Source organism: Perna viridis, chromosome 9, assembly GCF_037379345.1.
Source record: "Perna viridis isolate PV_CMFRI_1.1 ecotype Kerala chromosome 9, ASM3737934v1, whole genome shotgun sequence".
Lineage (NCBI taxonomy): Eukaryota > Metazoa > Mollusca > Bivalvia > Mytilida > Mytilidae > Perna > Perna viridis.
Genome location: NC_142453.1, coordinates 43,948,569 through 43,974,701, shown reverse-complemented (window position 1 = coordinate 43,974,701; position 26,133 = coordinate 43,948,569). Strand labels below are relative to the sequence as shown.

General features: G+C 33.9%; 1 protein-coding gene across 1 annotated transcript; it reads right to left on the bottom strand.

Annotated features, from left to right (window-relative positions):
- Positions 1–14,069: 14,069 nt before the first annotated feature.
- On the bottom strand, positions 14,070–26,133 carry LOC148608653 (fatty acid-binding protein, adipocyte-like). The gene is made up of 5 exons (XM_088545308.1): positions 25,937–26,133; positions 25,146–25,337; positions 22,669–22,841; positions 18,253–18,363; positions 14,070–14,720 (listed from the first exon to the last, which is right to left on the bottom strand). The coding sequence occupies exons 2-5, from the start codon at positions 25,231–25,233 to the stop codon at positions 14,661–14,663; spliced, it is 432 nt and encodes a 143-aa protein (XP_088401434.1). The 5' UTR covers positions 25,234–25,337; positions 25,937–26,133; the 3' UTR covers positions 14,070–14,660.

Here is a 26,133-nt window from a genome sequence, read left to right as displayed (position 1 = left end):
ATGGTTTAAGCCACTTTTGGGTATTGTTGGTATCACATTTAATCTCAATTCAAGTTTTTGAATTTTAATTCGATTTGATTTGCCTTGTACGATTTAACTTTTAAAACTTCCAATTGGAAAGAAAAATTCCCATAGGAAAATTGTCTTCCAATTGGAGCAAATAATTGATAAGTAATTCCCATTGGAATAATAATGTTCCAATTGAAATATTTTTTTCCAATGGGAAAATTAATTTTCCAACTGGAATTATTTTCTCCAATGGAAAGAAAGTTTACAACTGGAAATTTTGTTTTCCAATTGGAAAAAGTGAATTTCCAATGGGAACACTTGTTTTCCAATGGGAAAACTGGTTTTCCAATTGGAAATCAAGTTTTCCTATTGGAATAGATTTTGCCATTGGAATAAATTTTCCCATTTTTTCTTTTTCAAAACTTAAAGAATATGTTTACTATCTTCACAATGAAATTATTATACTTGTATTTCCAATTTAATTCCGCACAGTTTGGTGCACAATATAATATGTTAACTCTAAAAATGGCGATTTGGGGATTTTCAAAAATTAGAATTGCAAATTTAAATTAGAAAGATTTTTATCTTCATCAGTGTATTAGTAGTGTAAATATTGTAAGAGAGAGAGAACAAAACAAAAGAAGGAAGGAAGGAAGAAAGGAATTTTCAAATGAAATGAAAAGGACCAAATACAAGAGAGGGAAAAATACAGATATTACTGACACTAGAAATGTAAATAATAAACTATTTGGCAATAGCAGGAAATTTTCATTTTTATGTAAATTGTAAATGAAAATAAAACGAACAAAGATGTAAAGTATAAATAGTAGTCATAGTTGATGTTTGAGAAACAGGTTTACAAAGTCACAATAACTAGATAAAAGAGTGTCAAACAAAACTATTTGAATCTCTAATATATTGATGAACTTGTTTAATAATAAACATGTTCTCATAATTCAAGTTTGGGTCACCAAATAACAGGAGATCAAGATCAACATCTATACCTACATGTGAGAGATTTTCAAAAAAAATGTTTCTAATATCAATATATGCTGGGCAGTCAAAGAAGTAATGAAAATTATCCTCACATGGACCAGAGCAGCATGGACAAGAGGGATCATCTACTAAAAAATCATGAAACAAATGAGATTTAAAATCACTGGCTTCATTTCTCAACTGACAAAGCATGATATTGAATTTTCTTATTCCATAGTCAAAAGAGGTTATAGTTGGTGACTTCTTAGTTTCATGATCAAGTTCATTCCATAATCTAATAGTAGCAGGTAAAAAACTATTATAATAAGATGATGTCCTGCATTGAGACCGAACAAAGTTTTGGCCTTCCTGTCGCAAGGCATTCTATCAACTGAGTGTTTCAGCTGTCGCAATAAACTAAGTCTAGAGCAAGCAGTGCAACAGTTAAATATTTTAAAAAGAATATGTAAAAAACTTGAGCAAATTAAATCGACTAACGATATTTCACACATTTATACAGTCAAATTTTAACTTTTGTCCACTATCATGGCATTTTTGTTCAGAAGGTGATGCTCAAAAAATTGAAAAAAAATACAGGAAAGGGTTCTAAGATTTGTTTATGAAGACTATATTTCAACATATGAAGATCTTTTAATCAAGGCTAAAATGCCAACAATGTATATAAAAAGAACAAGAACAATGGCAGCAGAAATATTTAAAATACTTAATAATTTAGCACCTCCTCTTTTATCAAATCTTGTTGAAAAGAAAGACAAGTAGTATAATTTTAGATACACAAATTTATTGTAGATTCCAAGTGTGAAAACTACTAGCTATGGTAAGAGATCTTTCAGTATGCTGCACCTGCTCTTTGGAAATCATTTCCAGAATCTTTCAGGCAAACTTCAAATTTTAATCAATTCAAAAGTCAATTATCTTTCTGGAATGGTAAAAAATGTACTTGTCTTGTATGCAAAAATTCAGATTAAAATTTTCTGACGCAGCATACCAACCATACATACTAGACTTTTATATTTTGGTTCAGTTTATTATTATTTTTTAATTACTTTGCTTTAGTTGCACGATTGCTTTATTCCTTATCTGCTTATTAGTTTATTCCTTAGCTAGTAGTGGTAGTATTTTTTAGTGTTTGTATGCTTCAACTGCTTATATTCTCGTACCATAGTAGTGACTGATATAATTATGTGTTTTTGTATGTTTGTCTAAATGTCTTCTGTGTGTATATGCATGTCTTGTTTTTCTTACCTGCATGATTATGTATTACTGTAAATATTATGTTTGTCGGTTCAAAAACTCATAAGAGCTTATGTTTATTGTTTTATGTCTTACCGACTTTAAATAAAGCTTGTCCATGTCTATAGGCCTTTTTATAAATAGTATTTACATGTAACTTCCAATTTGCATGGTTTTGGAAATTTAAGCCAAGATGACAATGATGGTCAACTTGCTCAATTTCTTCTCCACCTTGACCAAAGTTAATAACAGGGAAGTTTATATTTCTTCGTGAAAAAGTCATGTATCAGTTTTAGACGGGTTCAAATTCACAGCCCAGTTATTTGCCAATGTATTAATATGCCCGAAATCATTTGTCAAAGATTCAGTAACATAATTAACATTATTATCAATTATTGCAAAAAGTGAGGTATCATCAGCGAAAAGTCGAATGTGATTGCTTACATCATCAACAATACTGTTTATGTATATCAAGAATTAGAAGGGTCCAATTACTAAACCTTGTGGTACACCTGCTGAGATACCTTGTGTACAAGAGGCAAAACCATCAAGAACAACCTTTTGACATTATCATTCAAATAATCTGCAATCCACTGGACAAGATTATGATGAATACCATAACACTTAATTTTATGTATTAAGCCTTAGTGACAAACCTTATCAAAGGCTTTAGATATATCGCAGAAAATAAATCTAACATCTTTGCCCTGGTCGAGGTTGGAAATAATAATATTATAAATCTCCAGGGGCTGATTCACTGTACCATCACCATGTTGAAACCCTGATTGATATCTAGTAAGTAGGTTAATGTAACTTTATGCTGTTACATTTATTATAGAAATATACTTGGGGCAGAAGCAATTTTTAAAACTTGATTCATGTTTTCCTAGTGACTTTGGTTTAAGAAAATCATATATTGATTGATGAGAAATCTTGAATGAGTGAGATGACCATCTTGATGACATTCACGTCATGCAACAGTGTCATTTTTATCATTGTCCATCCTGGTGTTTTTGCATCTAGGAGCCATGCCTACAGTAATATCTACCTTTCACCCAAAAATACTTCGATTTGAAACCACGCAGACAGCATTAAGTCATGCGAAAAAAAAATAACAGAGACTGAAGATTTAGTACTTGAATATTTCAAAAGAATTAAAATATGTATATATATATATTATTCTCCCATTCATAGGCTTCATTCTCACCACAAGAGCGAGTGATTTAAAATTTGTAATATCCCGCCACGTGCCGGAAAATTAAAATGTCGCGTGAAAACTCCAACGCTTACCATGTTTACAGTTTTTATTCATATTGTTGATCAATTCAATACTCATTGATTTACGAATGTTATTCATATTTTAAAAGATTAGTTGGTAGTGTATCAACTAATCATAATGCTAGTGATATTGATGGTGCAATGACTTGATGAGGGAAGGTCCTTGATGACGTAGTTGATGTTGGGAGAACTTATGGTGTTCTTTAATTTATTTTATATGGTTTTATTAATAGGAGAAACAGATTCTCCCTCATTTCTCTCGGGGAATAAATGATTTCTCCACTCTCGATAGTTAAATGCTAGATTTTAACTATTAAGAGTGGAGAAATCCTGTAATCCCCTCGAGACTAAAGGAGAATGTATACATCTCTCTGAACGCATTAACACAAAGGCATGACGTTTCCGAATAATATACACTATGAGTTTCATCGAAAATAGAAATGTTTACTTTAGCCGGATCAGCGTATGGATATTCGGGTACCTAAAAGTAAGTACATTTAATTTAGTTAAGCATTGACTACACCCCCCCCCCAAAAAAAAAAAAAAAAAAAAAAAAAAAAAAGAAAAAGGTATTGTAAATGCAAAGTCATGGCATTGAAGCAAATATATAGCCATTATCACATTGAAGTAAGAAACACATCCACTCCCGGTAGAAGACAAAACAAATTCTTATCTCTCCATAATTTGATTGGCTTATCAAAGTTCATAGAAAAGATTTTAAATCACTGGAAACATGACGGGACAGTGTGTTTACGGATCAAATATTTTTCGGACTACCTCTACCTCGGATAATTTTACTTCTTTCAACTTCGACCTATCGAGATTCTTCTGTACTAATAACAGTCGATATTCAAATAACGATAATTGCATATAAACAAACATTTAGATTGCTTAAAATTTAAATTTGTGATATTCCATTTTTTTCTTATTATGCATTCCAAGGTCTTTATTTTGAAGTTTCATATAGGTAAACATATAATACCATTTTTGAAAATTACTACTCAAAATAATTATAAATAACATAAAAAATCACTTCTTTTCTAATAGTTGAATTTTATTTCAAATATTTTGTCGATTAAAAGTTGCCAGAAATACCCATATATATTAGGAAAAACACTCGTTATCCCTTTAGTATCATACATGTAAGACCATCTTAAATTACATCGTTGTGAAATCAATTCACACGGTAAAATTGGTATTTTATTTCCTGACATTGAATGCAAAACAATTTTTTCCTTCTTTTTTTTGCCTACAATGATCACTTTCTGTGTATTTCATAATAATTAAATGACATTTCAAAGAAATATTTTAATAAACCCAACACCTTTTTTTTCTTTTGTCATAAACGGAAATGAGTGCAAGGAATTAGATGTAAGAGTAATCAAGGGGAGTAAGATTCCAGCAGAAAGATATCCAGGGACACAGACCAGACAGGGAAACCAGACACATGCACAACAAAGAACATACAATGACCAAAATGATACAAAAGTAAATGAGCAACTTGGGCTCAACTAAAAACTGGAAGCATGGACCATATGCCCGGTGGGTAAGCCTCATCTGCTGTTAGATATTTTGAACACTATACCTCTGTGATATTACTATGTATGGAAATATAACAACAACATCAATACTCATAAGAACAACTTTATTTTCCAATTTCAAACTTAATCCTTTTTTTTAATTTGTCAATACAATAAAAAATGTTTGGGCATCGATTCATACACCTGGCACCTTGATCATAACGTCTGCCGTTCGATGATTTATCAGTTATTCATATGGACGTTGCGCATATTGGTTACATAAATTATAAAATTAACCGAGATTGAACTGGTATCCACTGTTTAACGGAACAAGTTTAGCTTTTGTTATAATACCACTATTTCGGGAACTAGTCGTCTTCACATACAAGAAAGTAGTTCATAATGACACGAATTAGTCAAAATACTGCACCCAATCATTTTCCTAGTTTAGTAGAGGTATACAAACTATACGTCATCGAAAAGCTGAATGAATCAGCAGTAATCTTAAACTTCATTTTCTTTATTTGGTGTTGGGTAAAGATAATTCTGCATAAAAGCTCTAGGCCCTTTGATATGGTTAAATTTCAAAACGAAAGTTGTGATTTCTGTCTACTTTCACTTTTACCGTTCTGTCTTAGAAGGCACATAAGGTATGTTGGGTTTTTTTTATGGGAGTTAAGGTAAAGGGTGACCATCATAATGAATCCTCTCCAGCACCATCTGTATTGATGTTTAACTTTGTTTTGAGCCTTATATAATTAGCTGAATTTAATTTAACATAGAGAGTAATGTGGACCAGATATAATGGTATGACACATACATGTAATCTAAAGGAATATGGCAAAAAAATAAAAAGTACCCTATCTTTTTGTGGCAAGTTTAATTGTGTGATACTTCCTGAATACTTAACAGACCATTCCTTCTTTTCTTCTTCTTTTCTGGTTAGAAGCCTCATAATATGCAAGTTAATTGAAATGTCATAAATATTTGGGGTCAGATTTCCAAGTTTTGGGTATTTGTCTCAAGTTGAGGTTTTAAAGTGTCATATTCTGTCTATAATCTATTTGTAAGCCTGCAATATGTAAATGTACTAGTGCTGTAAAGTACATAATGATTGTTCACTTAACAAGAGTGACCATTTTATTTTTGAAATATTGAGATGAAAGTCAGTACACTGTGAAAACTGTTAAATTTGATATTTTTGTCAGATTTCTAACCTAAAACACCATTAAAACATATTTAAATATCATTTTATTTACACAATTCCAGCCGTAAAAGCCAAATACCAAAAGATTTACCCCCTAGTACCCGTAATTTTAACTGAAAGAGCATGCTAATTTTGGGACAATTTTTTTTAGTTTTTACATTTATCTGGTATATGTATTGACTTTGCTGTCTTCCCATATAATTGATACTTTTGAGTTGTTTAAAATAGCTGAGCCCATATCTTAGGGTTATACACAAAATATTTGCCTGAAAGTGTAAAAAAGTAAATGAAGATTCAGTTTCAATCTCCCATAGAGTTTGCATTGTTTCTTTCTGTAGAGTGACCCAATACGCTAAAACATACGCTTTCTATATACCGTTACAATTGCAATAAATTATTCTAACAGATTTTATTTTTCTGAAAATTAAGGTAAGGGGTGACCATCATAATGAATCCCCTCATGTACTTCTGTACTGATATAAAATTTGTTTTGAGCCTTATAAATGGCTGCATTTAACACAGAAAGTAATGGAGACCATAAATAGTATTACATGTATGACTTCTATTCACAAGAGAGCAGAATACATGTAATGAATCTATTTATGGTATGAATAATATGCACAGTTTGAATAGCAGAAATATTAACTTTATTATACCAGAAAACCAGCAGAGTACTCCTATTATGTACAATTCAAATTTACAAAATTTCCAACCTCATATGCCCTTTCCAATACCATCAACACCTAGTATGGCGATGGCACAACCTATGCCACAACCTATACCAGGCCTAAGTACCACATCACCGGTATTACATACCATCTCTGAACCCAACAATGCTCCATCAACCATTCAAGTACACCTTGCACAATTTCAAATGCTGATAAACACTGTCAATCAAATGAATATGCAACTTGCACAACTTGACAGACTCGATGAAATATGTACAAAAATGAATGAGATGGAGAAACACTTTTGCAAATTAGAAAATGAAGTTTTTGACATAAGAAACGACTTAAAGGAGCAACCTAAAAGAATTAATGACAAAGATTTTCACTATAGTATTGTTGAGGACAGGGTTTCTAAGGTGGAAAATGTAAATGAATCACTAAAGTTTGAAAATCACCAACTGAAGGAAGAATTGCTTAATTTTAGAGTATACTCCATGAAGTACAATCTCATATTTGGTGGCATACCTGAAAGTGAGAATAGAGATTTAGAAAACTGTGAAAATGTTCTTCAAAAGTTGTTCATAAATGAACTAGGTATAACTGGTGACATAGAATTCCAAAATGTACACAGACTCCGCCAAAGGGATGACAACAAACCTAGAAACATTATAGGTAAATCTGTAAAATACTCAGATCACCAGAGGGTATAGATGAAGCTAAGGCAAAATTCTCGGATCAAGGATGTCCCTGTTCGGTCTTTCAGTAATTTCCGATTGAAATTAGTAATCGCAGGAAGGAATTGCTGCCGAAATGGCACACTCTAAGACGTCAAGGGTACAGAAATGCTAGGGTTGTGATGGACAAGTTATACATCGGCAATCAGTTGGTCAATCCTGTAGATGTACCAACCAAAGAACCTCAACCGCAACGTGGTTTGGGTGCTGGACCTGACTTCAAGTCAAATATGGGACCTCAGTTCCGTACGTCTGTTTTCCAACAGCAAAGGCCACAATTTCGTCCACAATGACCGCAATGCCGCCCTCAAGTACCACAATTCCGCCCACAGGTACCAGAGTTTGCACCGCCGACAGGGTTTCGACCCGAAGGACAGAATCAGGACTGTCAAACTGCCAGTAGCTAGGGGTTCCGTAACAGGAGTCAATTTAATACGTCGTAAAACAGAACTCTGGTAGGATAAATTGATGATCTATCATGTGTATGTATTAACGTTTGTTAACTACTTGATCCAGAGTTTCAAGAATTGATATGATCTAATGACTTGTTAATTTGTTCAGAATCTAAAACTAATGAAAATGATATTTTGTCTTTGCCAAAAGGGTATAGATCTCACTGTAAACATAGGTCAAAATCTAATAAGAGATTTGAAAACACTGTTATTGTTTTCAAAGATAATTTAGATTCTTTTTGGAAATTTCCGAAATCAGAGTCGGAGTTTGTCCAGTGTGTGGTAATTGATAAATCATACTTTAGTATTGAGGAAAATCTTTTATTGGGCTGTGTCTATATACCACCTGAAAATATCAGATACACTAGTAAAGATGCCTTCAATGAAATTGAAAAAGAGATAATTTCTATGTGTAATAAATTTGATTGTACACCTGCACTAATTGGTGATATGAATGCAAAAACTAAAACTTTTAGCGATGTTGTTATACCAGATGATAACCTTATTAATATACTGGATGAATTTGACAATGATGAATTGTTGGCAAGTATGTATGAATATCAAAATTTGGTTAATTATAAAATCCCGTTAGAACGGTCATCGTCAGATTTGTCAGTCCCTAACAATTTTGGATATAAGTTGATAGAATTCTGTAAACATAATACTCTTTATATTGGCAACGGTAGATTACCTGCAAGTGACTTTAAAATTGGTCATACTACATGTAACAGTGTGTCATTAGTAGATTATTTCATTTTATCTTCTAAAATATTTCCTTTGATTAAAAAGTTTTTGTGTTATGGATTACAATCCGTTATACTCTGATGTTCACTGTGCCTTATGTTTTCAATTGTACGCATCGCTGAACAAATTAACTACAAATTCCATTGATAGTAAAATTACCACGCGTCGCGCCGAAGGTGGATTCCGGAGAAAGAAAACCAGTTTGTCAATGCAATAATTGATGACGTCACTAAACTGAATGAAATTGACAATCTTTTCACAGAAATCAAATGAAATTGTAAATCTAGGGGTCGATAAAATTTGTGAACTGTTTCTTGATACTGCTCAGAGAGTACGTTCTTCCGCCAAGGGAAAACAAACTGATGAGGTTTGGTGTACAAATTCTTGCCTTGTGAAAAGAAAAGATTTTCACAGGGCAAGAAAACGTTCCAATCGCATTAAAAGTAAAGTAAACAGAGATATTATGAAGAAACCTGCTAAAAATATAAATATGAGATGTCTAGATGCTATGGGCAATTCCAGCATAAACTCGAATCTGATCTGCGTAAAAAGTCGAAAAAAAGATTCGAGAGAGTTTTGGAAAATTCTTAAGCGTATAGATAAAGGCACAAAACAAAAGGTGAATATTACTATCGAGCAGCTTTATGATTACTTTAAAAAGCTCAACGAAAATACGAGAATTTCTTCCAAGCTCGAAATAGATTGGTAGAACAAGCCCTAAAAGCTTTATACGTTTTATATAGAAGAATTCAGAATACAGCAATTCTAGTCGATCTTCAGCTAAAACTATTTGATTCTCTGTTTCTATCCTCACTCACTCCTCAGAAATTTGGGGTTTACAAAAAGGTTATTATTGAGAAAGTTCATTTACAATACAAACGTACTCTAGGTCTCTTTGGACTAATTGACAAAATTATGATTTAAAAATCACATAGCAACAAACAATTCAGTGGGATAAAATTTGTCATTGGAATTGCCTGGTTTCTGTATAGACAGAAATTGCCTGGTTTCTGTATAGACAGGAGTTGTTTGGTTTCTGTATAGACAGGAATTGCCCGGTCTCTGTATAGACAGGAATTGCCTGGTTTTTGTATAGACAGGAATTGCCTGGTTTCTGTATCGACAGGAATTGTATGGTTTCTGTGTGGAGAGGAATTGCCTGGTTTCTGTATAGACAGGAATTGCCTGGTTTCTGTGTGGAGAGGAATTGTTTGGTTTCTGTATAGACAGGAATTGCCTGGTTTCTGTATAGACAGGAATTGTTTGGTTTCTGTATAGACAGGAATTGCCTGGTTTCTGTATAGACAGGAATTGCCTGGTTTCTGTGTGGAGAGGAATTGTTTGGTTTCTGTATAGACAGGAATTGCCTGGTTTCTGTGTGGAGAGGAATTGTTTGGTTTCTGTATAGACAGGAATTGCCTGGTTTCTGTGTGGAGAGGAATTGTTTGGTTTCTGTATAGACAGGAATTGCCTGGTTTCTGTATAGACAGGAATTGTTTGGTTTCTGTATAGACAGGAATTGCCTGGTTTCTGTGTGGAGAGGAATTGTTTGGTTTCTGTATAGACAGGAATTGCCTGGTTTTTGTATAGACAGGAATTGCCTGGTTTCTGTATCGACAGGAATTGTCTGGTTTCTGTGTGGAGAGGAATTGTTTGGTTTCTGTATAGACAGGAATTGCCTGGTTTTTGTATAGACAGGAATTGCCTGGTTTCTGTATAGACAGGAATTGCCTGGTTTCTGTATACACACTCTCTTAAGATTAGTTGTAGGCTTTTGTTGGAATCAGGCAAAATAAGAAACCCTACACATGCATGTAAAAGCACCGATTCAGTCAAGAATAATGTCTCTAATTTATTAGACCAACATTTGATTTCTGGATTTGTTCAGACATTTTTCAATTAAGTGTCAGAAAAAAGATTTTTTTAGTTATCTGCCATTAATATGTTCATTTTATGTATATTTCAGTTTAATTATTGCTCATCTTAATGATCAGGTAAATCTTGTATTTTTCCTTGATTTTGATTCTGGTGCAAATAGTCAAAATACACTATCGAAATGGCGAGTTTTTATACCATATTTCACCCACTGCTTGATTCATACAAAGATTGACACTTAACTGTAATCTTAATACAGGACAAAGTCTTCCCAACGGTAAACCATAACGAATTTGATCTCTGACCATAAAATCACTGAGAAACTGCTATCAATTAGACTGGAAGTTACATTGTAACTTTTAATACCGAGTATGGACCTTCAGTAGTCTTCTTTAACAAAAACAAACACATCTTTTAATTTTGTCAAATTACATGTATGACGAAACAATCTTAGTCCATGTAAAAATGTTAAAGGCATACAATTTTCAGTTTATAACCGTAAACCTAACTTCTTCCATCTACAGGTATCACCTGTCTCATATTAGAGACACTATAAAAGGACAACGCCCAAATTAGTAGTGAATAGGGTAGTAGGAAATCCCTCGCGTCAACACGCGTTCTCAAAATATATAATGTATTAAGTACAAGCAGTGAGGAAGTCGATGTAGATGTGGGTTTTACAAAGATGCATTGCAAGTACTAATTATAAATCTTAATATTGAAACATGATACTATTTCCGTTTATTTCTAATGCAACAAACAAACAGTTAACTTAACTAAGGGGGTTTTTAACGTCCTTGACTACCCTGTCGGATCTCGCACGGAAGGAGTTAAATTTAATGTCAAGAACACTTAAATTACATGTAAAAATTCACATTTAAGTTTTTATGTTGTGTATAATGTTGGAACAAATACATGAAGGCGACATTATAAAGCAATCTATAGAATTGCGAAAATGAGGTCCATGTCGGTCAAGAGTTCTCCCCGACATCTAGATGTATTATATTATCTACTTTCTGTTGTCTACTGCATTTTGATTTTTTTATTTGCTTTACCAATATGGGTGTAATTAAGCAAATACTTGCCCACGGAGCAACTGGGATGTGTGCCCCAGGTGGTGGAATGGGGTACTCCTGGCGTGTTACATGCTGGGGTTGTCAGGCTATAATACGAAAAAACTGACCGCAAACCATAGTGGTGCACCGTGTTGGGAAAGATGCCACGTTCCTCGCACGTTAAAGAACCCTACTGTAGTATTCTCCCGGAGTAGGAACCATAGGGCTCCGCCACAGGAGGCTAAATTGCCCGACCCTACCCACCTCTCCCTATTTCCAATGGCAATCAAAATTTGTCGACCCCATTGTCCTTGTGTCCCATCCCTTTTTCATTTCATCATCATTTCATGTTCATTTTATCATTAATTTCATGTTCATCGTCTGAATATAGCTGAAATATTGCTGCTCGGACGTTTAACCCCAAAAAAACAACAAACAAACTAATATCCGTTAAACCCTTCTACTTGAATGTCGATACATGTACAATAACCATGCCATTATTGAAAATATTAATTTGAAATTACAAGTAACACTATACAAAGAATGGGAAAGAACAATATAAACTTTATCATAATATGGGGTAGGCATTGCCAACATCAGCGAGCACCGTGAGCTTTACCATACATGCACCGTCTGCGTGAGAGTTTACAAAGAGGGGGGTCGACCCGGATGAAAATTTTTGCTTCGCAAGTGCAATATTTCTATTTACATTTAAGCAGTAAGCGAAATCAATATTTCTATTTGAAACTCTGTCTTTTTAATTAATGGGGGAGTTTTTTTTTTTAATAAATGAATAACTTGAAATATTTCCCCCCAAAATTCCAACCCCATACCCCCTCCTTTCCCCTCGCTCCCAAAATGGTCGATAACTATATAGCACTTCGCAATAATTTACATTTTTTATCCTTTAAGGGCATCTCCAGCAACATCCATTTCAGTTGTGGCCGGTGAGATCAGTCTGTACAGATACCAGAAATATTACAGTTCTCCACGGGAATATTTTACACATCTCATGTGACGTAAACAAAATTCAGACGACAGCTGCAAAATCCAAACAAGAAAATGATTGTCTTTCTTATCTTAGAAAAGCTATGCTTCGATTTTGATATATAATCGGAGTTATATTTTTTCCAAGGCGGGTTTGGTTCTTGACAACAACGACAGTGGAACAGCGGACATACACGAACGTACATCCACGAGCTTAACAAACTTCTTTATTCACTTCTTTTAATAAGTAAAAAAAAATAGAAAAAGACTCGAAAACTATCAGAAAAGATGAATTTATTTTTACCGAAACGTAATCTTAACCTTTGTATTTTATTTGTTTAGGTTAAGGAAGCGATGAATTTTCTCCGTAAGGACAGACACTTTTTGTTGCTTCTGGGACATGACTTTTTTTCGTTAGTATATTGGGGAACCTTAAGGGAAATTTAGATAGTACATGTAATAAGCGTATCGGCGTGTGTTTCTGAAAAAGTAGAGGAGGGGTCTACTCTACCGGTGTCTATGTATACTCTCAGCTTTTGTTTCTTTGTTTTTGTGGTTGTTTCATATTTTTGTTGATTGTGTGTTTCACCTGTTTGGTCTTTATCCTTTAATTATATTCTTTTGATTTTTGCGCGAATCTTGGTTCCATTGATTAATTTTTCACCCACTTTCCTTATAATTTCAAGAATACCATTTATGTTTACAATTAAAGAAATTACTTTCATGCAAAACAAAAGAACTATCAATGTAATACCAAACATAATCACTGCTTTATGTTCATTATCAACATTTTTGGTTTAATCTAAAGTATAAACAAGGAGATAAACCCAAAACATATCGAATCAACAAATATTTGAATTTTCTATAGGGAATAGGTAATTATCTATGGGGAACAGGTAATTCTCTATAGGGAATAGGTAATTATCTATGGGGAGCGGGTAATTCTCTATAGGGAACGGGTAATTCTCTATAGGGAATAGGTAATTCTCTATAGGGAATAGGTAATTATCTATGGGCAACGGGTAATTCTCTAGAGAAAATGGGGAAATTCTTTATGGGGAATAGAGGTGGTAAATAGTTTATTCCCCCAATATCAGTTTTTTTTTTATTTGTTATCTTTTCTGCTGTATATGCAGATCGTCTCTGTTTCCAGTGTTCACGTTTAGACCACGTATTTTTATTCAGATGTATTTGAATCATCCCACTGTTGACACTTCGGTATTTTTTTTCAACAAATACATGTATATACTCCTATTTTGTTCTGATGTAGATTGTTCAAACACAAACAGAAATAACATATGTATAACAATATATGTTGAGAATTTGTATTCGGATTTTCAAATATTTAAATAACAAATTAAACAGTGTATCAGTTCAAAGTCAATTCAGGCGCAATATACACAATCATGATATCGAATGAAATATGTCTTCTGTGTGTACGACTGAATCTTGTTTCCGAGTAAGGTCATACATTTTACTGAAGCTTAAATATTATAACAGAAAGTCACATGACTATTTGTTACAGCTCTTGAATGGTGTAAACTTCCCATTGTCTTTATTAAATATTTTTATTATCAAATTAAATTGAATATTTATTTTAAACACTTCAAGGTTCAAAATTTTATTTTCAATTAAATTTGAAAAATTTTCATATAGGTAAATGCTTTTAAAAAAAACCTATTTCCGCATCATCCCAATACAAAGTCCCAATTCTCCATACAATGTATCTCCATCCCCTCTTATCCAATATACCACATACAATATACAGGGAAGTTTTCGCTATACAGGTACTGTACAATGTTCCAAGTTCAAAAATGTAATTTAATGTTCATGTTGTTTGATCAGTGAATCATGTTGAGTTCATTTCCTTCCTTGTCATACACTCGCTCTGACATTTGTGTTTCAGACTCTTTTAAAATATCTTCTCGCCACAATTTCGGGATTTTTATGCCGAATTAAAACCTATAATAAAAGAGAAACATTTGTTTACGCAGAACAACAGGTAGAAGACAGGAGACCAATTTCAAAATCGTTATCTATAAAGTCACACTTTGCATCACGACTTAATAACGTTCGACAAAGTATACACATATGCATTTTATTTCACTCGCCTAGGAAAATGTAATTTAGACATGCATTTATCAATAAAAACACATAAATACACAGAGTGAGCTTATATATACATTTTCATACCACTAAAGCATCTAAAAGAAAGACATAAGTGTATAAAACAGCTAAAACAATCAAAATATAAGGGGTTTCTTGTGATTTCTTCATTGCTACAGACCCATCATATTTTTTGACAAATCTGGACATCGTCGATTTTGGCGCCAAAATCATAACACAAAGGAATTTAATAGGTAAAACTATACTTTGATTTCCCTATATACTTATCGTACTCTATGTAAAGCCACGCCATCGTATGGAGTTCTTTTTAACTGATACGCCTTACAAATAATAGGGGCAAGTACACCGAGGTCACAGAGCTCGCCGACTCACGTAAAAGCAGGTTCGAAACAAATCTATTGTTTATACATGTATATTAAGGTAATTCATGATCAATCAGTCGTCACCATCACCTGAATAACCGATATAATATGCCCGTTTCCAAAATAAAAAAAAAAACTACATCAGTCTTTCATTTAAATTGATAGAATTCCTCGTTAACCAGACTTGAACTTCAATAATCTACTAAACCTCCAAGTGCACTAATGTTTCACCCTCGCTTTCAGGGGAAGTAGCACTGATCATTTGAGTCTTTATGTATTATGAAAACAATTGTACAATTGTTCAATTGCTGTTCTTTAAATGTGTTTGGCATTTCTACAAAGTATCTAAGAAGGATTCCAGGCATTCCAAGCACCCGGCATTGTTATCCAAGTATTCCCGGCACCCACCGCATTGTTATTCAAGAATTACAGGCATTGTTAACCAAGGATTCCCGGCTTTGTTATCAAAGTCTTCCCGTCACCTGGCATTGTTATTCAAGGATTCCCGGCATTGTTATCCAAGTTTTTCCCGGTTTTGTTATCTAAGGATTACCGGCATTATTATCCAAGTTTCTTCAGGCTTTGCTATCCAAGATTACCGGCATTTTTATCCAAAGATTTCCATTATCAAAGGATTCCCTTTATCCAAATATTCCACCCGGCATTATTATCAAAGGATTCCATATCGTTTGTTGCGTTTCAGTTAAAGCTATTTCTTACAATTAAGTTTAATATACAAATATAGATCTACGTCATCCACGCTTAATACACCGATCTACGCCATCAACGCTTAATACACCCATCCCTTGTTAGCAACAAAATAGAAAGATAAATTAGAACTAAATAGAAATTATTATGGTACCAACAATAATGGAAAAATAACAAAGCTACTGAACTTATAAATTAAACAAGAACTCATCCCATTTTTTGAGAATATCTGAAAATTGGTAGAAACAGAGCAACTATCTATGCATTGATTTAGACCATTAAAGTCTAAAGATCGCTCTATCGGAAATGACGTAAGTAACTAAAGTGATTAATTGAAATTTTACAGAGCAAATGTTCTAAGAATTCTCACTTATTCATGCAAGTTCAGACATTATTTATAATTAATTTATCATCTGAGTACAAACCTAATATCATACCGATATTAAAACATGAATGTAATAACAATACATAGAAAATTGTCCAATTATCCTTTCGTTATTGTGTAAAATGGTGAGACACCTTTGTTTACATTAATCTGGTGTGGAGTCTATATTCTCAGTTGTTTGTGTATTGTTTAATACATGAAGTTCTATCATTTCTATAAAGTTGAGTGGCGCTAGCTGCCTGCTGTTTGGAATGACTAGTAAGATTTCATTTCATTATTACATTGTAATTTGAATTTGGTTTTCGTTATGCTTGTTAATTACATAACTTACGTATTTGATATATTTGGTTTTATTCATTTACTATTGATAATTTGTATATTAGTATGTACTTTAGTTTCACAGCTGACCTGACATGACATGAGTGCCTCTACAAGGTTCATTAGTTTCAAGTTTTTCTCACTCGTGGTTACTATCTTTCATTGTTTTTTTTCTGCTTGACTGGTCCGCAATTATCATTTTATTCTTATTGGTCATTTCTGTCATATGTTAGTTTTCCGGCTCGATTTCTTTTCGTTTGCCTGTGTGTGTTTTACTCATCACTTTTGGATTGGAACCTCCTCTGGCTAGATGTTCGCGGGAGTTGTCAAATTGCAATTTATATAGTATCTATAGTTTTTACACCAGCGGTATATGGTTAGTTGTTTTCTATTTCATTTATAGAGGTTGTGTCTCAGTTGTACTTTCAATTGGTTCGTTATCTGCTTAGAATGCACCCAGTTTTCATTATCATGGATTCACCATTTATGTGTCCCATTGCATTCATAACTAACCGTTTTGTTTAATTTGTCCGAGCGCATTTTTCACCATTTTACTGACAATTTATTTCTCATAGTGGCGACCAGCGTACGAGCGTTTAGCATGAGTGATTTTCTTTCGAAATTAAATGAAAGGTCCAGTAGGATGTTTTGTTAAACAACATTTATATGTCTGGGCTGTGTGGAATGCACAGGTTGAATTTCGTAGTTATATTTTCGTAATTTTTTTAACACGGAACAGCGACCTGTTTCTGTACACTGTATATAACTGCATGAGCTGACGTATGTTTCACGAAGAAACCTTTACACCTTATGTAGGGTAAGGAAATTGGTGTATCTTATTTTTGTGCTTTATTGAAATTCAATTTTCGCTTAGCTTTAATTTTTGTTTTTAGTTACTAATCGCTTGGATTATTTATTTTATCATTTTTGATTTGCTATTAGTTTGGTTTCTTTATTTGCCTTGAAAACGGTGATATTTTTTTGACATTTTCTTGCTCTTACGATTTTACACATTTTTGGTTAATTGGTATCCAGAACCCTAGAGTGGAGTTGAGTTTTATACTTTACGCCCAAAGAAACTGCTCCTACATTAGTCCGAATATTTAAAACTGGAAATTCATAACAATCGAAAGAGAGCTCACGTCAAGAAAACAATATTAAAATATCTCGTGTACGTTTTACGAAAATTGTTCAAGGCTTGTATGAGTTACCGTCCGCAATTTAAACAACGAACAGACTACTATCAGTATACCATACTATATCTTGTAATATATCACATTATCAAAGATAGTTTACCAAGGATTTTTTTTGTGTAAAATCAATATTTTTGTTACATAAAATATATCTAGTCCTTATGATTATGTACATGCAAATAATAGCATGTGTTTTAGGATTTTAGGCCATATACATGTACATGTATAAGTTAAACAGTAAAATTAATCTAACATACTTATCTTAAGAGTAGGATATTATGTGTAATTTATTTGAGTAAATGCACACTTTATTTCATCTCAAGAACTTGAGTTATGTTATTTTTCTTGATAGTTTCTATGACGTAGAACTTTACATGTAGTATCTTAAAACTAAAGCATACCAGAACGAGATCATCGCCATCCCTTTCTCTGATAACAGACGTAACAACTGATTTTGGATCGTTCGGAGTTTGCACGAATTTAAGTTTCCCGTCTTCAAATGTCGCTATCATCTAAAAACAAAAAAAAACAAAAAAAACTCGCACACATAATATAAAATTCCAAATTTGTCATTAATTCTTGTCTATAGATCTAGAGTTGTCTCCTTTTGTCCGATTTAAAATACCTGGGCTACAATTACCGACTTCGTTTTAAAACTTGTATTGTAATCCTTACTTTTCGCTCGTCCAAATGACATGTATACATATTATCCAAAACTAAACAACAACAACGGCAACAAAAAAATAAAACGAAATAAAATAAATGGAAAAAAGTGTCTTGTTATAATTACAAAACATTTTACAAACATAAGTCCCAAAAGGCGTTTCCGAGTTATTATATATGAACAATGTCTGTTTCCTTTATACCCGTGCAGGTCCGGGTGTTAAAAGAATAGGCCTGCAGCAGCGCTAACTTGTCGTAGAAGGCGACTAAATAGTGCTCAGAACCCTAGCCGGGGGCTAGGGCGCTCTGCCCACAGAGCAACTGGGATGTGTGCCCCAGGTGGTGGAATGGGGTACCCCTGGCGTGTTACATGCTGGGGTTGTCAGGCTATAATACGGAAAATCTGACCGCAAACCATAGTGGTGCACCGTGTTGGGAAAGATGCCACGTTCTTCGCACGTTAAAGAACCCTACTGTGGTATTCTCCCTGAGTAGGAACCATAGGGCTCCGCCACAGGAGGCTAAATTGCCCGACTCTACCCATCTCTCCCTATTTCCAATGGCAATCAAAATTTGTCGACCCCATTGTCCTTGCGTCCCATCCCTTTTTCATTTCATCATCATTTCATGTTCATTTTATCATCAATTTCATGTTCATCGTCTGAATATAGCTGAAATATCGCTGCTCGGACGTTAAACCCCAACAAACAAAAACAAAAACTGTTTCCTTTAAAAAGTCCATCAACAAACTGCTTGTAATAAGTCCGTCTAGCTAAAACATTGCCAAAGGTGTGTGCCACGTCGGTCTGGCTAAAACATTGCCAACGGTGTGTGCCACGTCGGTCTAGCTTAAACATTGCCAAAGCTGTGTGCCACGTTGGTCTAGCTAAAACGTTGCAAACAGGTGTGTGCCACAGTGGTCTAGCTAAAACACTGCCAGAGATGTGCATTACGTTGACCTAGTCAAAACACCATGAAAGATGTGTGCCACGTAAGTCTATTTAAAAGACTGTCAAAGGTGTGTACCACGAAGATTTATCTAAAAAACTGCCAAAGGTGTTTGCCATGCAAGTCTAGTTAAAAGACTGCCAAAGGTGTGTGCCACGTAGCTGAAACACTACAAAAGGTGTGTGCCACGTAGCTAAAACACTACCAAATGTGTGTGCCACGTAGTTAAAACACTGTCCAAGGTGTGTGCCACGTAGCTAAAACACTACAAAAGGTGTGGACCACGGAGCTAAAACACTACAAAATGTGTGTGTCACGTAGTTAAAACACTACCAAGGTGTGGGCCACGTAGCTAAAACACTACCAAAGGTGTGGGCCACGTAGCTAAAACACTACCAAAGGTGTGGGCTTTGTAACTTAATTTAAATTATTGCCAAAGGTGTGTGCCATTATTCATGTGACTTCTACATGTAATTATACTACTATGTTTTTCCCCAATAACAACGCACAATTTCATTATGCCAGCAATAGCTTGTAGTTCCTACCAAATTAAAAACCTACTTTGAAGAAGCTACATGTAACAAATGGTCCCAAGACTAATTAAGGAGACAACATAGTTTATTCTTGAAGATATTCAAAGAATACTTTGAAATTATAAAAAAAACTTTCACATACACGTAGGTTAGCATATGAGCCACTTGAACTCAATTTTACTCCAAACAATTCTATAACTGGGAATAACGTATACATTTTGCTTGAAATCGTAACATTTCTCAGACATTTGCCCTAGTATAAATGTTCACATTACCTAAAATTCTGACACGCCCCTATGAGCCATAATTCACATCGTCCATTTTATGCTACATTAAGTACATGTGCGTGTATTTACGATACATATGATAACTTCGTAGTTTCTAACTAAAATATAATCTGATTACAGATTCTTATATTGCCTTCTTACGTAAATGAAAGAAGATTGGAAATATGTATGTTATCGAATATTGACGATGCTCTTTTGTTTAAAATGATTGATTGGTTTTTAATATCCAAACAGCAATATTTTATATGTATCCGGGCAATGAACATGTAAATGATAATAAAAAGAACAAGAATGATGATAACATGAAAAATTGGATGGGACACAAGGATGATAGGATCGACGATTGCCACTAGAAATAGGGAGACGTGGTTAGCACGGACAATTTAGCTTCCTTAACCTACTCACGTCGAATACCACAGAGTGGTTCGTTAATACGAGACAAACGTGTCATCTTTCATAACACAATGCACCAATTTTTATTTGCAGTCAAGTTATCCGTATTATGGCCTGACTACTCCAGCAAGTACAAATGTAGCATGTCAGGGGTACCTTATTCCATCTTAGGCACACAACCGAATTGTTCTGTTCGCAGAGTGCCCTAGCCCATATCAAGGTTTTTAGAACTACATTGTATTTGGTCGCATTTATGACAAGCTTCCCGCCGCTACGAGCTTACCTTTTGACACCCGGAGCCGCACGTGCTCATATTCATAGTATTATTCTTATCAAATTTGGTTGCTTCCGATAAAGACCGACAGTTGAAGGAAATTAACGAATAATTTACCAAACACGGTACCCATAAAAAGCAGTTCAAAGTACAACAGAAATATTCATAAATCAATAAAACGGGATTGGTGGTCACTTCCTTTATACAATGCAATGGTGTTGAGCGGCTGGAATAGGTCACCATGATACGGATATGAAAATTGGACTAATAGGTAATAAGATCAATAATGTAACCTTGTTGCTATTCTGTATATTATTTGTTAATTATTTTTTTCGTTCAATTATAAATACATGTGTGATAAGGTATATATTTTGCTAATCATCAATACATAAGTGTTAATCCTACCTTTCTAAAATGATTATATCAAATCTGTTACATTGAACTTAACACTAAATATCACCAAGTTCAAGGTCGTAACAATAAAATACCGTACTTACTTACTCAGGGCAATACTCAATGAGTGTTTATGGCTAAACAGCTAATCATTTTAGTCCTTTTAAAAGTATTGAGAAAAGTAACACGCATGGAACTTATTAATTTTTGCTACAATCATGGTTCCCTAGGCCTGGATTACTCTTAAATCATGCGTGAGTCATACATGAAACAAATAAGCTACCTGCTACCCTGGACCTTCTGTAGTGAAAAAATCTACATAAAAAGATTCATAAAAATGGTTTTGACCTAATCGGCAGAGTAGCAGCTCTTTGAACATTTTTGTTTATACAGTATATGAATTAAGCCTAAATGGGACTTTCTGAAATCCATATGATTTTCTGACATATGGTGTACCGTTGTTCTCACCCTGCATGGGAAGAATTGGGATAAATTTTACATAAGATGGGGACATACTTTAAAAGTACTTGTATTCGTGGGTATCAATTTTCGTGTTGTAGCAAAAAATCGTGGATTCATGAATTCGGGGTTTTGATGATCCTGTCATACAATTTAAATTAAATAACCCCTATCGTTGGGAATCAAAATTCATGGTTTACCTTATCCACCAGATCCACGAAAATTTGTACCCCACAAACAGTAGTAGTGTACTTCACAGTAACTTTTTGTAGGTTTAAACTGGTCTGGAGATGATATTTCCTTTGTAGGTTTAAACTGGTCTGGAGATGATATTTCCGTAAAGTGCTTGTAGTCCTTAGTTTGTACACTTATGTGATTTGTCTTCAGTTTTTTTTATTTCTGTTTAACAAGGGACTCAGACATTTTTGAACTGATTTTAGGTGTGTTTAATTGTGTGATATTTTTTCAACAGTGGCAAGAATTCAAGGGGGAGGTTGTAATCATGCCAAAGTACTTTAACTCTGCCGCATTTTTTCGCCTGTCCCAAGTCGGGGATTTCTGGCCTCTGTATGTATTGTTTAGTTTTCACCTTTAGGTTGTTGTTATGTTACTTGAGTATATAGAAGCAACTCTTTCCGCTGTACCTGTGAATAATGATGTTTTGGTGCCGGCTGCAGCCTGCCCTGTGATTCCAGGATATCTTCGTCGTTCATTGAAAATCAACGGGTGGCCTTTGGCTAACATTTTCGTCCCAGTGAGGTTAACGAGAACAGGTACGGTAAATATATCAAAAGACAACAACTCACTGAATTTCCGTTTTGTAGATTAGTGTATTGTTGTATTATAATAATACGTATAATTTCTTACTTTCCCTCGTTCGCCACTTTCTGTTACTTTATCTTCTTCCTTGTTAAGTTTGACTACTTCCTTACGTTTCCGGAACCCAGCATCAACCTCTATTTGGACTGTATCTCCTGTCACAGTTATTTTCTTGGTAGGATAGACTGCTCTTATTATCTTCCGTACGATAAAGTTAACGCCTAGAATACATGTAATACTTTTTTAGCATCAATTATCTTTTGAAGTAAATAAACTGAATATGTATTTGATTGTTAGTCTATTAAGAAATAAAGTAATTGCCAACCACCTTTGTGAAAAAAAAAACAAATGTCTGAGAAACTATTGTATTTCATTTAATTTTGAATCTTGAACTTGCTAAGTACATGTATATTTGGTTCTCATGCTGCTGGTGAGAAGTTGCTCATTGAAACACATGTAGAAAACTGCAATTTGCATTTTTTAAATTTGAGAAACCAATGTGCTGATGCTATTACAGGAGGACCATAGGCCCCAAAGGGTATATCAAAGTAGTAGACAGACTTGTCTGACCCGAACTATATCAGTACCCCTAAAAGGCACCAATCCATGTATTAAACATGGGACTACAATGCTATAGGTTCTGTGACATACATTGGTAACACCGATCGGTGCTAAGTACATGGGACTACAATGTTATAGGTTCTATGACATACATGGTAGTACCGATCGGTGCTAAGTACATGGGACTACAATGTTGGAGGTTCTATGACATACGTTGGTAGTACCGATCGGTGCTACGTGCATGGGCCTACAAGGTTAAAGGTTCTAAATGTATGACATACATTGGTAGTACCGATCGGTGCTTAGTACTTTGGACTACAATGTTACATCTAGAGGTTCTTTGACATACATTAGTAGTACCGATCGGTGCTTAGTACATGGGACTACAATGTTAGAGGTCCTGTGACATACATTGGTAGTGCCAATCGGTGCTACATGTAAGTTCATGGGATTACAATGTTATAGGTTCTATGACATATATTGGTAGTAACAATCGGTGCTGGACTTGATTTCCTATTTCGACATTTTTGTTTTGAGTATTCCTGGTGTGTAATTTAATTTTAAATATTAAACTTCTTCAGTTGTGATGGTGCTGATGCTAGGCCAATCCTTTGAACATGTGTACAGCACACCAATTTATTCATAGTTATATGATGGTATTTTTGAATTTACATACCCTTTATCCTGCGGTCTCTGTTCTTGCTTCTATATTACAAGTGTTTTGTATTTTTCAAAAAAATTAAATATTTTTGTACTTTCCCAATTTTTATCATTTGTTTATGTTGCTGCTGGTTTATACGGCCTCTTTTTCATTTTGATGTGTGTCGAACTGTATGGTAAGTGCAGGCTCGCCTCAGGATCTTATTTCGAACGAAATTTTAAAAAAATATATCAGCAGTCTGAACATGCAGCCTCAAAGATTACAAATATTGCGTTTATAATTTTAATGTTAATATATATTGTTGCTTAGGTTAAGAAGGAATGGAAGTAATAGTTAAGTTTAATTTTGGAGTAAATATTTTACACTGCTTTTATTTTTAATCATTTTCACGAAGTAATACTATTATAACAAATAGTTCTTTAATATTAGAGAAATGTGTGGTATTGAATTGTTGATATATACTATGTAATGATTGTTTTTGGGTAATTAATTATGTCTCTGCGACAAACATCCAGACCGGCATTTCTTTTTTGCACATATATCCGTGTTATCGTACGGTTGCTACGATCACCGCAGCTGTTACATATCGCATTTTTTGTTTTTTGTTTTGTTTTTGTTTTTGTTTTTTTTCACTGAAGATACATTTGTTCTCCAATTAATCAAACCTCATTTACTCCTTACCATTTTTAAAAGTGGTGCATCTAGCATGTGTAAAATATATTTTAGGGTTACATTGTATTAGCATGTACTTAGTAATTGTGTGACGGCAACCTGGACATATTTAGACATTTTCGTTGTACATTTACAATTTCCGTCGTGTTTATATAGGTTCTTTGTAGATTTGAATATTGAAGACAATAATATTGCTTCAGGAAGAATACTGACAATACTATCATTAAAATAGGTTTAAAATACAATTTGACTATTAATACAAAGACGTATTACTTAGATAAACAATGATATCCCTGTTAAAATTTGGCTAAAGACGATAATCAAACCAGACTGCTTGTTACGATCGAATAGACCCATGTATCCCTAATTAGTATAATGACTACCAATAAAGAAGAAACCTCGGGTACTTATCTGAACGAAAAGTTTCAATTGTTTTCACTCACTCGTGTATATTATGCTTATCACAAATAGTCTTCATTTACTATTCAAGTTCTAAAGCTTAGTGCAGATAAATTTATGTGACAATTTCATAAAATAGTTGTTTAAATAAATCCAGTATACACCTTAACTATATTCAAATATAGCTGACGTGTGGCTATAAATAACGCCAGACTATAATAAGTGTACTTACCGACGTCGCTGAAGAATGCATCAATGTTCTCATTTTTGTAAAGTTTCCACGTTCCTTCAAATTTCTCCTTTAATACATCCGTAGACATATTTCAATATATAACTATATACTAATCATATATACTAGTCTCTATATGCAAGAGACAGTCAATGGTGTTTTGGTGCTTCAATGGCCTTAACCCTGTCACTCGGCCTGTAACAATACATAGAACTAGATATATATTATGTGTTTATCCATTTACATGTATGAATTGACTTGAAAGGTATACATATGTTTCAGTCAATTTCCTGTGAAATTATTGTACACGTAAGACAGCAGGTTAAACATGTATTTGATTTTATCCGCATGATGTATTTCATAACCTCAATGACACTATTTATAGTCCTTTTCTTAACGTATGATTTTTAAATAACTTTTCTAAAAGTAGTATTTTGATGTTTGACCTCAACTTCGATATTTGTGTTTTTCCAAAAAGATAATTGGCATTGATATAAATTCCCGTAATATATTTGTTTAAGACTGTATAATAACTTGATCAAAATTTCTTCTACTTAGTTTTAATTTATGTAAAACAAACTAGCAGCGCTGAAAATCCACAACTCACATCATTCACATAGAAGTTACTTTTTCAGCCATTATTATGCTCAATGGAACCCAAAATCGAACTCGACCGCCGATAAAGAAAAAATATAAACACGTAAAAATGACGATTTTTATTTAAAAGACCCAAAATTTATTGTCTCCTAAAAGCTTTAGTATGCATCGAAATTCTATATGAACTTTTTTCTTACCTTTACGTGTTTGATTACCTATGCTGTCCTAAACCGCTTTGGCGATATTAGAGCAGCATTATTTTATTCCCATCCATATTTGTCTTGGTGATACTGATTTCATACGTTTAATTGTAGCTCACGGGTATAAAACCACTTTTTAGCTCACGTGGATCATAGGTTTATGTGAAGTATTGTCATCACAATGCACACATTTA

Excerpts from the sequence above, each read along its gene's own strand:
- LOC148608653 (XM_088545308.1), bottom strand. The coding sequence starts at position 25,233 with ATGTCTACGGATGTATTAAAGGAGAAATTTGAAGGAACGTGGAAACTT. Across the intron at positions 22,842-25,145 it reads TGCATTCTTCAGCGACGTCG|GCGTTAACTTTATCGTACGG; the intron begins GTAAGTACACTT and ends CATGTATTCTAG. Across the intron at positions 18,364-22,668 it reads AAAGTGGCGAACGAGGGAAA|ATGATAGCGACATTTGAAGA; the intron begins GTAAGAAATTAT and ends TTTTGTTTTTAG.